Genomic DNA, 13,827 nt, shown 5'->3' with positions numbered 1-13,827 from the left:
TGTGGGCGTGGATGGTTGTTCGTCTCTGTGTGCCTTGCGATTGGCTGGCAACTGATTCAGGGTGTCCCCTGCCTACTGCCCGGAGACGGCTGGGATAGGCTCCAGCACCCCCCGCGACCCTAGTGAGGATCAAGCGGTTCGGAAAATGGATGGATGGATGGATATATATATATATATATATTTATATATAAAATAATATTTTATTTTTATATATAAATAAAATAAGTCCACATGGAACAATCATGAATAAAAATTAATTTGGTGTATCTTGAATAAGTTCCCTAAGATATCGGTACATATACAGTATATATATATATACACATATATATATATATATATATATATATTTTTTAATATATGCACAGAATTTGAATGACACAAATAAATAATAATTACTGAATAAGTGTGAGTGCGCATAGTTGTTCGTCTGTGTGCCCTGCGATTGGCTGGCAACCGGTTCTGGGTGTCCCCCGTCTACTGCCCGAAGACGGCTGGGATAGGCTCCAGCACCCCCCGCGATCCTAGTGAGGACTAAGCGGTTCGGAAAATGGATGGATGGATGAATAATACGTCACCGTTGAGTCGTCGGCAGTTGCCGTGGCAGCGCTCACGTCAAAGCCCCTGCCGGGAGCCTTGGAAACCCCTGAGTGGCGTCGTCATGGATACTGGCGGGGTGGAGGGTGTGGCTTTTGAGGAAGCGGAAGTGTCAGCGCAGGCGGAAGTGGTACTGCCCTGAATCCCCTGAGCAGCGAGAGGAGGACGGCTCTACCAAGCCTCAGCGGCCACAGCAGAAAATCGCCAAATCTTCTTACCTGATAAACGTGAGTTGACGACATTCTCACTCGTCATACGCCGGCGGCAAGCGTCTCGCTTTGCGGGGCGCGATCCGCGAGCGGCGGCCGCTTTCGCCTACTCCTCGGTGGAAGGTGCCCATTGTGGTTTGGGGCTGGCTGCGAGGATTTAGGCCGCGTTCGAACAAATTAACCCTGCAGCGACCCGCTTCGACTTCATCAGAGTACCGCGACGAATCGGATCTTTTTCCGCCTCACTCGCAGTTGAGTCCAATTGGGCGGCTGTTGGTCGACGCGGGAGTCGCCGATGAGCCGTGTCGTTTTTTGACAGGTTAGCCGTGCTGGCTAGTCGTAAGCGGCGACGTTTTGGCTTCGCCTCACTGTGAGATGCGTGTGTCCGGGGAAAGAGTCGACCAGCTCGGTCTGGGCGCTGGAATCCGTCCAATCACCCACCCGAGAACTCGATGATCACGTCGCCCCGCTGCACCGTCATGGCGTGGGCTAACACGCCCTCCTTCCCCAGGAGTTCGCCTCGCTCCTCTTCCCTTCTTGCACAATTCTACTTGCTGGTTAGATTTGGCTTGATTGAGGCGCGTTTCCGGTCAAATGCCACGTTTGGACACCCTTAGCGGGTGTGTGTGCCGCCGATGGGTTCGATGAAAAGTGTCCGATCGAAGTTACTCGGTGTCCGGCTAGCGTGCTAGGCTAGCCTCCATTTTAAAATTCCACAGGGGAGTGCGACGACGACAAGGAGGGCGGAACTGCTAACAGGCCCAGCTTAGAAAGTCGCAGCCTGCGGTAACACTCGCCAGCCGCGACAATTTCATCTCCTCCGGCGACCATTTAAGCCTCTTTTGCTACAGCCTCGCTTGGAATGAAGCCACGAACGGGGTCGCCGCCCTTCACACTGTAACTCCAACCGCGCGTTTGGCTTGTTTGCTCGCTCTCTTGTTAGCGCATTATCGTGGAGTGGTGGGGGGCGGGGATACCCACACTTCGGTCGCTTCCAAACATGTTTGTAAGTCACCGTCAATCTTACTTTGAATGGTGGAAAATGTGTTGGTTGCCAAATGGTGACTAAAAGCGATTCAGGGATTGAATTCGTCGGTGTGCGGCTAACGCCACATGATTCACACGACAAACCTCTGTTGAATGTAAAATACACTACACGGATGAAGGAAAATGAATGCCCACAGATATAGTAAACCCTCGTTTATGGCGGTTAATGGGGACCAAAACCACCCGCGATAAACGAAAATCCGCGAAGTAGCGACCAATTAACATGTATATAAATAATTGCCCCACGTGGGCCTTTGCGCTTGAGCAGAGCGCACGGTCATGCGTGCGTTGTCATCCACAGCCGCGAGATGGACAGGAACGACCTGGTGCAGAGCGCCAAGATGGCCGAGCAGGCTGAGCGCTACGACGATATGGCGGCCACAATGAAGCAGGTGACGGAGCAGAACAAGGACCTGACCAACGAGGAGCGCAACCTGCTGTCCGTGGCCTACAAGAACGTGGTATGACTCCAGCCGCTTTTGCGTCGGCTCTCTTTGCACTTGGCAAGACTCCATGTTAACTCTATGCCGTGTTGTCGCCGGCAGGTGGGAGCTCGTCGTTCGTCCTGGCGCGTCATCTCCAGCATCGAGCAGAAGACGGAGGGCTGCGAGAAGAAACAACAGATGGCTCGCGAATACCGCCTCAAGATCGAGACTGAGCTGCAAGATATCTGCAATGATGTGTTGGTATGTCGCCTTATCTATAATACACGGCACTACTCTGAAGTTTCTGGTCACATTTGAGGATTTTAGAACCTAAAATGCACAATTTTATTTAGTTTTCCCGTAATTACATAAAAGGAAACTTTGAATGAAAAGGAGCAGAGAAAAGTGTAGATCTTATTTCTTTTTTTCAGTAGAACAATTACTAGGGCCTGACCGATCGTTATGAGCCATTTTAAAATCTGCAAAAAAATCAGCTTTTTAATTTTTTTTCCCTTTTAACACATTACAACATAGGGTATAAATGACGTTTAAACATCACCACCCGGCAAGTTGAACAAATCAACTAAAGGGCAAAGTGTCGTAAAACAATCAGGTGTTCTGCCTAAATAGCATATCTTAATTATGGTCAAGGTTAAGGGACCCCCCCCCCCCCCCGATGTGTGTGCACAGGTGTGTTTTGAGGTCTGGAAATGCACGCAATGTTGTGCTTTAAGGTTGGGATGTGCGACTCAAACAACTGTCGTGTACTGTGAATAGCCCTGTCGTTGAAGTTTTCACATGGAAAGGAAATGGCTATTTTTAACGGGCCGTTGTGGTGCTTGTCGCCTTTCAGAAACTTCTGGACGAGTTCCTCATCAGCAACACGACGGCGGCAGAGAGCAAAGTGTTCTACCTCAAAATGAAAGGAGACTACTTCAGATACCTGTCGGAGGTGGCGTCCGGCGACAACAAGAAGAGTGAGCTTTGGTCGCCGGGCTCTTCGCGAGATGGTGTCCTGTCGTAAAATGTATTCACGTGGCGTCTTGTCGCAAGATCCCGTCGTAAGGTGGCGTTATGTAGTCAGGCGGCGTCTTGTTGTATGATTGTCTTTGGTCGTAGGAAATCTTCCTGTACCGCAACGCCGTTCTCCGGAAAGATGGCGTTGTGTGGCAAGGCGTCGTCTGGCAGGATGTTCAGATTTCGTCTTGTCAAAAGACAGCGTCCAGTAGTAAGACGCTTCCTCGAGTAAGACGGCATCCCGTCATAACTTTGAGCCCCTTCGATGCAAAATGTCGTCAAATGAAACCGCGTGTGCGCATGCGTCTCTTTTGTTATTTTTAGGCTGGGACCGTTTAAAGTATTTGGCCAGCAGGTGGCATCGTTGGGTCTCTTGGATGAGGTCTGGGTTGCGGGAGTTTCTGAACATGGCGGATCTTTGGAAAAGCAACTGTTATATACGGTTTGCGACGTGAAAGTGCCACATGAGAGAAAACGGTTGAGGGTGCTTTTTTTTACTTACATTAAATACAAGTGGAAGCTTATTTGATCGAAGAAAACAACTGTTCGGGTGCTTGTGGTGTCACGAAAGAAAAAAAATTAAAACTGAGATCTGTCTAAATTGGCTGGCAATCGATAGGATCTTTTTGTTTATGGCTCCCATTCAAAGAGTTAATGGCGCTTCCTATCGGAAAGTGCCGCACGGGCTGCTTTTCCTGCAGTAAGATGGTGTCTGTGTCCTCTTCAAAGCTACGGTGACAAAATCCCAGGAAGCGTACCAGATGGCGTTTGACATCAGTCAGACGAAGATGCAGGCCACACATCCCATCCGACTCGGCCTGGCCCTCAACTTCTCCGTCTTCTACTACGAGATCCTCAACTCGCCGGATCAGGCCTGTACTCTGGCTAAGCAGGTGAGAATGTCGTGATAGCGAGGACAATGGCGGGGGCGGGGGGGGGGGGTGGAAAGGGACATCGTTGCCGTCACCGCTCTTGCCCTCTGATCACTTCCTTTCCGGGGCAGGCTTTCGACGATGCCATCGCCGAGCTCGACACCTTGAACGAGGAATCGTACAAAGACAGCACGCTGATTATGCAGCTACTAAGGGACAACCTGACTGTGAGTCGACACTCTCGCACACCTTGGGCGGCGCACCTAGTCTCAACAGACAATTCAGTAGGGACGCCCTGTGATACAAGGGCCAGCGACATTAAAAAAAAATCTACAGTACATTAAAAACCATAAAGATTTTTTTTAAATTAAAAACGCATGATAATGCTGTAAAGGAAGTGTGTTGAGTGCGCCTATTCAAGTCTGTGAGTGTATACTTTGGTCAGGAAGTGACTGACAACCAACTTCCTGTGTGTCCTCCTCAGCTGTGGACATCAGAAAACCAGGGTGACGAGGTGGAGGCCGGCGAGGGCGAGAATTAGTACCACGCACCTTTCCAACCCGACACCTTTGCCATCCAACCTCCGCTCATACTCCTGTTTCCTATCTTCATGCACACAAACGTTCATTCCTTCTTCGTCTTTATCTTCTGTATAAGAAGCAGCCGCATGGACACCCCCCCCCCCCCCCATCCTCTCCCCCAGCTGAACCCGGCACTCCACAAGCTCCTTTAGAACCTTCTTGCCCGTCCTGTCTTACTGGGAGGTTTTTTTTTTCTTTTAATTCTTGTCACCATTTTCTTCCTACTTCCTTTTCTTAACTTTCTTTCAGTTTCTTTGTCCTGCCCACTGGCTGCTTTTATTCCACCTTAATCCAAACAAGACAAAAAAAGGTTATTAAACTGTGTGTTTATTTTCAACAACGCTCACGACTCCTTTCCTCTCCGTCCCACTTGTGCATACAAGTTTGGCTAGAGACTCAAGGGTGGCAGGGGGCATCCAGGTGTCTTCTTCTTCACAGTATCCTACTGCCTTTGGATTTTTTCAAGTAAAATGTTTCAGGAACTAAAAGATCTGAATTTGAGGAACTACAAGCTCAGACCTTAAGAGTTGGGGAACTAGAAGAATCAGACTCTGAAAATGGGGGTGGGGGGGGGGGGGTAATCTGACTCCAAATATCTACATGGTTAGCATTAGTCAGCTGACATGACCGCAACCCACTTCTATTTACACACTCTTAACGTTAGCTTTTGCCAGCTCGCTAACTTGAATGCAGTGATTTACATTTTTCAGACTGTTATATTACAGATTTATTCTAAATTGTTTTTTACATCAAAATTCTACATGTAACAACCATGACAACATAGTTTTCCATAAATTAAAAGTCAAATAAATTGCATATGCACCCTTGAGCGTCTTAGGACCACACCTAAGACGGTCAAAAAGTGCTACAGTGCTGCGTGACAATTTGCCATGTTGGACGGGTTTCTATAGTGACCAGAGCTGATTTGATTAAAATTGCATCCTAATCCCTGTGGGCAAGGTGGCGTTTGCTTTCTGAAGCAGCTGGTTTATTCGTGGTTGTGGAAATGCTACTTTCGTTTGCTTTGCGGGGAGGAAAAATGTTTTCTTTCACTGTCAATTTTATTTTTTAAATCATGACATGCAAAAATTTTTTAGTTCATCAACACTTTTTAACCATTCTTCTACTTCAAATCAAAAAATGGCACATTTGCTTGTATGATGGTTTTATTGCTTAACGTGTGCACGTGATTGTGACTGTTTTGACTTTGCTTGAATAAAACCACAAAATGATTAAGAAAAAAAAAACTGATGCCTCTGCACCCTCATGGCAATTGGGGTAGCCCTGGATCATTTTCTTTCACCTTTTACTTGACGGGGACACAAAAAATGAACAAGAACATTAAACGTCAAAAACTTTTCTGAAATGTGACTTTTTTTTCCCCCTTCCGCACGACATTATCGCAATCATGTGATCCAAAATAAAGGTTTCTCGTGCGAGTTCCAGCATGGCCCCCGCCAATGCCACTTCTGCCGGCCGATCAGAAGGCAGATTTTTAAACTGGCAAGAAAACAAAATGTGCGATCGCGGGTGTCACGGCAATAAGATCGAAGACGCAACTAGATGGAGACTGTGAAGACCAGCTAAGACACGAAATAAAAAGTCTCTGATCAAGAGCAGATGTGAAGAAAATTAAAAAACATGGCTAAGTGGAAGGACATGGTGTGAAAGATAAACGGATATCAAAAGGAGGTTGCTTCAGAAATCAAAGGCAATGAAAAGTCACCAATGAAGAGTTCAGAAGACATTTTACAAAAAAAGAATGAGAAAAGATTACCAATAGAGTCACACACAAGCTAAAAGCTCAAAGACACTATAGAATGAAAGGAAGACAATGAAATGATCAAAAGAGGATGAAAGTGAGCAATGAAAATCCAAGTCATGGTCAAAGACATTCGTGTCAGCCAGGTGGTGACCGATGCAGCGTTCCAAGACAAACTCGTTGCCAGCGAGCTCAGTTCAAATGGATCTTTGATGACTCATGGCCATCAACAGCAGTGAATGACTTCAACGGTGAAAAAGAGCTCAGAGACACCATGGGGTGAGGACAAAAAGAAGACTGATCTAAATCAAAAACGAAAGCAGAGCAGCGACTAAGAGAAGGAAAATCTGATGGTGACCACATCAAAGATGATCAATGAATAAGCTCAAAGACCACATGATGATGATGACGGTGCTTTCAGGCACTTGGGTCAGAAAGATGAAGAGGAGGGGGGCCTGGAAGAGATATTGGCGAGATAACTGTGTGGTGATTGGTTGTCTTTATCGAGCTAACTCCGCCCACTTTTGCCTTTTCGCCGTGTTTCGAGACAGACAAGCGTCCGGTGGTCACCTCTTCTTGGTCTTGCTCTTCTTCTTCTTCTCCTGCGGAGGTTGTTGTTGTTGTTCCTGCTGTTGCACTTCCTGCAGCAGCTTGATGGCGGCAGTGTTGTTTGGCTCAATCTCCAGGAGCTTGTTCAGGTCTCGAATGCAATTTTTCATTTCCTGAAGGAAAAAAATAAAATAGAAAGGAAAACTGCTAAGTTAGCTTTACAAGTGGCTAGGTAAGAAGAACGTTCGGGAGGTCAGGAGGCAAGTTGCTTGGGAACTCGACAGGTAGGACCCCATCTCGGGATCTAAGCACGTGGGCCTGATCAATCTGAATTTTTTTTGTCACCGATTCAATTATCTGGCAGAAGAAAAATCCAGTAACCGATTAATTTAAAAATGAATAAAATAACCTTAACACTTAAAACAACAACAAAAAAGAATGACATTGGAGTGTTTTGTGCGATTTTGTCCTTTTTCTATCACAGTTTACAACAGAGAGGAATTCAAGCTTCAAAACATGAAAATCAGCATGGACCGACAAATTTATCTTTCGGCCATCATTGGATGCCGCCCATAATCAATGCGAGTGTCGTTCTAGCATGATGCCCTTGAATGTGACATTGCCTTTCATCTAGTGCATTATTTCCTTTGCCATGAAACGATGACTTCAAGATGAAGTCCAGATGCCTTTCTCAGATGTCAAAACATGTCACGTTTATACAAACAAAGGATGTGCGCAGTGGGACCCAATCTTTACCTTAAGATGTTTTTCAAACGTTTCCCTATCAACAAGCCCTTAAACTTAGCCAAAACTTCGTGTGGTTAAATGTGGTGGATTTAGGAAACACGTGAGATGATTTTCTTCATCTCCACAAGATTTTGCCGTACGAGCAGTAATCTGCCATTTTTTTCCCTTGTGAATAATGACCATGTGCACGCAAAATTGCGGCAATATATTGTCTCCCTTGACGAATGAATCCAAGCTGCGTTTAGGGGCAAATGGAGATCTTCCAGAGTGACTCCAAACTGCATTTGCTGTCTCACGAGACAGCAAAACTCCGGACGATTGATGAGTACTTGGAAAAGGGCTGAGATTGGCCGACAGATTAATCGCTCGGGCCCTGCATCTACATCAGTAAATTGGTAGGCATGCAGGCTGTCACCTTGAGCTCCTTGTACGCCTGCGCTCGTCGGTAGAGCGCCTTGACGTTGGCGCCATCGATGGCGAGCGCTGCTCCGCAGTCGCTGACCGCATCGTGGTAGCGCTTCAGCGCCAAGTAGCACAATGCCCTGACCACAACACGCACACACACACAGGTTATCATTGAAGCTACGCTAACACGGCCATCTTGCTTGTTCACCTACCGGTTGGTGAAGGTGGCGGCCTCTTTGCCGTAGTGGAAGATGCTCTGCGTGTACTTTTCGGCAGCCTGGATGTGCGCCCCTTTCTTAACCAGTGCATTTCCTTCCTCCTTAAGCAACCTGGCTCGCTGGAGATCCTCCTCAGCGGCTAGATTGTGGTTCTGTGCGATGCCGTTGTGTTGCGGCAGCGCGGTAGAGGGCCCTCGGCTGAGCTTCTCTCGGACCGCCAGTGGGACGACTGGGATGGTGGGGAGCTTCTCTCGCCACGACGGACCGTCGACCTCCGTCAATGCTTTTGTCATCCTACAAAAGAAAGGTAAGTTAAGCGGGTAAGTTCGGAAGAAGATGGCTTGGGAAGCAAGCTAATTTTAAAAAAAAGTTGGTAAGTCGCAAGGTCATTTGTTAACCAAATTAAATAATTGAAACATTTTTGTAAATAAATATACTCAAAACGCTTTCAAAAAACTGAACCCCCGCCTACAGCTTACGTTTATAAAGCTTACTGCAACTACAGCAAAAACGTCCTTCATTTTTGTCTGAGTCAATGAATATCGTACATGAAGCTTTAGAGTTCATTTCAAATGTATTTTTCGTGATTGCAGTACGTTCGTACAGAAGAACGAAGGTCAAACTTGTTTGAGATTTGTAGTTTATTAGAAAATATTTTCACTTTTTTAAATTTTACACTTAAATACAGTACTCCACTAAAACTAATAAAAACGGCATTAAAATGAAGCTTTTGACAAAATAAGTACTAAGACTAACAAAACTGCTCTACAAACTAATTAAAGCGAACTGGATTTAAACGAAAGCCAAAACAAAATAAACATGAGGCAAAATCAAAAACTTAACTGTCTTAAGTCACTAATTAAGTTGGTGGTTACCTGGGTAGCTTGCTAGCTAGGTAGATATGCAGGTAGGCACGTCCCTCTTAAAAGTTTGTAATTGCCTAGAAACGTGACAAGCTAACATGGTTTTGATCTCATGGTACATAAATGACGAGTTACATGACTTGACATGAGGCTCCACCCATGGAATCAGCGAGTCTCTACCCGTTGTTAATATGTATGCAACGTGTACCTGTTTGCTCCCTCGTGCGCGGCCACGAGGTGTGCGTCCAGTTGCAGTGCAGTCTTGTAGTCCACGTAGGCCTGGCGGTAACGCTCCTGAGCTTCTGAGGCGGCGGCCCGGCGCAATAAAGACTTCACGTTGAACGGCACCAACTCCAGAGAACTGGCAGAAGACCGGGGCAAGCTTTAGCCAGCTCACAGTCACACGCCCACGACTCGTACCCAAACTACTTTGCTAGTTAAAAGGATCTGCACGTTAGCTCAGACACTTCAATGTCCGTCGAGCGGTTATTCCTCCATCGCTGTTGAAGCACGCTTTGCTAACCGAAGCAGCCATGCGGGTGAGGAACGTCCATGATTTCTGGGGTATTCATGGTTTAAACTATGAATCGCGGCAAAAACAAACCTTTATCACAAATGATATTACTTTTAAGGAAGCATCAGTTACGCACAAAAATTCGCTCATCGCCGCCCGACCGACCTTCCCTATCCCCAGCGAATAGTGGGAGCACGGGGGGACCTTAAGATACTCACAGGTTACAGTCCTTGAGACATTCGGCACAGTTTCCTTCTTTGAGGTAGCTGGCGGCGCGGTTGGAGTGCAACACGCTCAAATCCTCCACGTTCTTTGGATCTGCAGGCACAATCATGACCACACATCAGGAATCAAGGGATATCTACAGTTTGGACTTAATACAAAGGAATTCATTCTGCAAGTATCACGTGACCGATGACGTTCAAAGCTTCACGCGTCACGGCGAGTAAGGACAGCTCGAAACGGATTGGTTACTGCCCTTGGTTTGACCCCAACTTCAGTTTACAATCACCACCAAAAAAGGGAACAATGTGGGTTTGGTTTGGAAGGAGAGAAGTTGCTAGCTTAGTTGCGTTAGTTACCAAAAAAAAAAAACGGCCTTCAGGACTTTGGGATTGTTTTGATCTTATCCTGCCAAATAAGGTAAGTAAGTAGTACTCCGTTTTTTTCTGTGCATGCCAACTTGCATTTTACTCATGAATATGTTTTTGCTACGCACGCAGAAATTAGCATATAGCAAAAATACCCTGTGCATATTAAAGCATTTGCGCACGAGGCATGATGAAGATCATGCCCAGCAAACGAACGAGTCTGTCAACGTGGACAGTCTGCAACTATGCTCCTTTTTCCTGTACATTAACATAAAATGTGACATGTTGAATTATTTATCTAAACTATGAGAGCGTATATTTTCTTAGCCCGGAGAATTAGCTAGTGTGAAAAGAAGCCACCTAAAACCTTCCATTGTGGAGAAATTACTTTGGAATAAAGACTTTCCTGTACCCTTTTGTCATTTTTGTTCAGAAATAATCCCTTTATAAGAAGGATGCACACAAGAGGAACACAATGATTTTATGTAACAGCATTTTTATGGAAACTTCGTACCATTAAATGAATTCTTAAGCACTACGTAAATGCATCGATCAGTGGCATTATTTTTACTTTGATTTTTATCCTGCCGTAGTTTGACCCCGTTTAGTGACGGAGGTTGCCTTGACGTTAAGAGTCATCAAGGTTCACCCGCCCATCTCTAGTTGTCAAGTACCAAGGTAGGTAGTCGATACACTTGGTAAGCAAGCAGCTAAGTAGCAAACTTTTACGGTGTTTGAATTCTTCCTCGCAACAAACGTGCTGCTACCTTCATGGGACGTAGGGAAAAATGCCGACTTTGACCGGTAATGTGAAAGAGGGCAAAATGCCTCCCATAAAGCCCTTGGCCGTATTTTCTTTCCATGTGTTACTTTACTTCATTAGTCGTAGTGTAAGTTAAAATAAAATTAAGTATGGCAGTCGATATGGAAGCAGACTTACTAGACTTGTGTAGCTCGCTGATGGCCAGGCTGTAGATGCGGGTAGCCTCTCCGTACTGGCCGGCCTTGAAGCACTCGTTGCCGGCTAGTTTGAGGTCGGCCCACTGCTTCACTCTCGTTTTCGAAGTCATTCTGACGTTCCTGTTTTTCGGAGAAGTAAGAAGCTCGGCACACATGACAACTGACTTCGATGGGACATTTGTTACAACATACACATCAAATAACAATGTCACCGCGGAACATTCTCGAATATTATTTCCACCCACAGTCCGTTCATTCGGTTTAGGTGAAAAGAAACTGGGCCGACTATTCACTGGAACGTGACAGTTATCAAACTCGTTATTTATGAGGACACATTGAAGGGGGAAATGCCACTTACTAAACAGATTACTTGCATTTTTTTTTAATTTCCGAAAATGCAAATAAAACAAGACGACGCTTGAGTTAGATGTTATGTCATGCTAGCGACTAGCCAATACCGACGTTTTCTTCCTGAAGCTAAGCTAACAAACTCATGTAAACGGACGGTGGAAGCTAAACTAACCAGCACACTTCCGAATGCTTGGCTAAGATGGAAGCTAAGACAACACCGGCCGGCGTGTTGGAGATGTTTGGGAGAGGTGAGGTGGGGGGTCTCTTAAAGCTTACCGGTTTCGGACGAGATGTCGGATTCAGCGACAGAAGTTGGCGGGCGGCGCGTAACGTTTGAAAATATAATTAACTCGCTGTCGTAAGCGGCACAGTCATTCCTCGAACGGCCTGTTTTCTTTTCTCCCTTTTGGTTGTTAGTTTTGTCGTGGTCGCGCTGGAGCTGCTAGTGCTAAATGCGGTGGAGGGTGAGCAGTGGGGGCGGCGTGTCCGGAACTCTCCTGCCGGCTGTGCTCACTTGTCAGCGCGGAGGATGACGATAGTCGTGACAGAGAAGGCCGGTGGATGCTGCATTCAAGTTTCCTGGGCAACAGGAATGCTTATGCGACCGTGTTCTGCGTTCAAGGGGACAAAGTATGAACATTTTACGTTTTAATATTTGAACATAACAGGATGGACGCCTAGAGATAGAGACGTTCGCCAACACTTTAAATGGTCGCAAACATTTTTTTCTTGTCGCCAAGACATGTTCAAAATTTCCCGACTCCAGGTCCATCTCTTCCTGAAATTAGCTTCACTGAGCTTTAACAGTAGCCGGCGAGTCGCTTATCTAATGCAAACCGTTATTTAAATCAATTACAATGTAAAGTACTGCATATAGTTATACAAACCCCATCAAGTCGTACATGTCTTATAAAAAATATGTTCTCAAAATATCTTCATACAATAAAACTTTTTTTTTTTTTTTAATTCTGAACTAATCACCAAATCAAAAATGTACCTGCAACACGAAACATTTTATATCGTTTCTCAAATTTAAGGTACTGTCTCGATATCACTCGATCGGTATGTCAAAAATCCAATCACAAAAAACTTCAAAGTGGCACCTCAAATCTAAGGTAATGTTGAAGACTTGCCATATATAAGATTATTTACTTTATATATCTTCATATGGTAATGTAAAAACAAAACAAAAGAAAAACATTGTCTACTCACCCAGTAAGCAAGGCAACAATAAAATCATAAGAAAGCACAACAAATCCCACCTCGAACCGACGGTCTTGATGAAAGGTTTCCTCATACGATTACATAACATCCCAAATAAACATGTCATAATCTTCTGATTCTCATGCAACAAAATGGTCACATGTAGTTCTTACTACAATGTCGCTCGAGGTTTTTGGAATGTTTCCAACAAAATGGGCACCTGATTGAACAAAAGGCAAGCCGTAATCAAACAAAAAAAAGTGCTTATGCCCAGTGGCGGTTCTGGGGGGGGGGGGGGGGGGCAACGGGGGCCAGTGCCCCTGTAGCACCGATTCTGGCCCCCCCTCCGAGCGCAGATTACGCAGTCGTGCCGAGTCGCCGACGCGAAAGGTGGAACCAAAGTGCGTGATTTAACATTCTAGTCGGACCCTTTAGTGCGCTGCGCCATTTAAAAATGAGCGGGAAAATGAGAAGCAGTCCGCAGAGGAAATTACCACGACACGAGTGCTATTTGCGTGTGTGTGCGTGTGTGTGTGTGTGTGTAACTTTTTTAGTCTCCCTTTTTATTTTTATTTTTATTTAACAGGATCAATATATAAGACATTGCCTTTTAAAATTTGGATAATTATATGCATGTAAAACATCTAGCTTCAGTGTATTTGCAATTTTTGTCCCCGGCAGGCTGGTACCATATCATCCCCTGGCTTGAATATTCTCAACAGACGTATTGTTACGCTTGCAGACATTTTAGCCCTCCTAATACTGTTTTTTTCTCATCACTGTAATGCTATGACTACAATTTCAAAGTCTGAAGAAATAAAAAGTCAAATAAGATTTCGAATCTGTCTTTTTAGCCCTGGGTTGAATGTGCCCCCCCATCAAAACCCCTGGCCCCAGCCCGGCCCCCTCAGTGAAATTGA

General features: G+C 45.5%; 2 protein-coding genes across 3 annotated transcripts; one reads left to right on the top strand and one right to left on the bottom strand.

The window, feature by feature from the left end:
* Positions 1 to 664: 664 nt before the first annotated feature.
* On the top strand, positions 665 to 5,085 carry LOC147201730 (14-3-3 protein beta/alpha-1-like). Its single transcript, XM_086117811.1, has 7 exons — positions 665 to 821; positions 2,152 to 2,311; positions 2,396 to 2,536; positions 3,129 to 3,252; positions 4,022 to 4,185; positions 4,296 to 4,391; positions 4,649 to 5,085. Exons 2-7 carry the CDS (start codon positions 2,159 to 2,161, stop codon positions 4,703 to 4,705), a joined length of 735 nt encoding a protein of 244 aa, XP_085973937.1. The 5' UTR covers positions 665 to 821; positions 2,152 to 2,158; the 3' UTR covers positions 4,706 to 5,085.
* An 808-nt stretch (positions 5,086 to 5,893) lies between these two features.
* Positions 5,894 to 12,300, bottom strand: tomm34 (translocase of outer mitochondrial membrane 34). 2 transcript variants are annotated; one of them, XM_086117809.1, is made up of 8 exons: positions 11,981 to 12,298; positions 11,334 to 11,473; positions 10,022 to 10,121; positions 9,498 to 9,650; positions 8,421 to 8,720; positions 8,219 to 8,345; positions 7,078 to 7,229; positions 5,894 to 6,054 (listed from the first exon to the last, which is right to left on the bottom strand). In XM_086117809.1, the coding sequence occupies exons 2-8, from the start codon at positions 11,461 to 11,463 to the stop codon at positions 6,045 to 6,047; spliced, it is 972 nt and encodes a 323-aa protein (XP_085973935.1). In that variant the 5' UTR covers positions 11,464 to 11,473; positions 11,981 to 12,298; the 3' UTR covers positions 5,894 to 6,044. The 2 variants fall into 2 exon arrangements, with proteins under 2 accessions (XP_085973935.1, XP_085973936.1); XM_086117810.1 differs by having other exon boundaries at positions 5,894 to 7,229; positions 11,981 to 12,300.
* Between the last annotated feature and the right edge of the window lie 1,527 nt (positions 12,301 to 13,827).

Source organism: Hippocampus guttulatus, chromosome 8, assembly GCF_054856545.1.
Source record: "Hippocampus guttulatus isolate MCC_2025c chromosome 8, RoL_Hgut_1.0, whole genome shotgun sequence".
Classification (NCBI taxonomy): Eukaryota; Metazoa; Chordata; class Actinopteri; order Syngnathiformes; family Syngnathidae; genus Hippocampus; species Hippocampus guttulatus.
The sequence above is the reverse complement of the archived record's forward strand: the minus strand, read 5'-3'. Positions and strand labels throughout refer to the sequence as shown.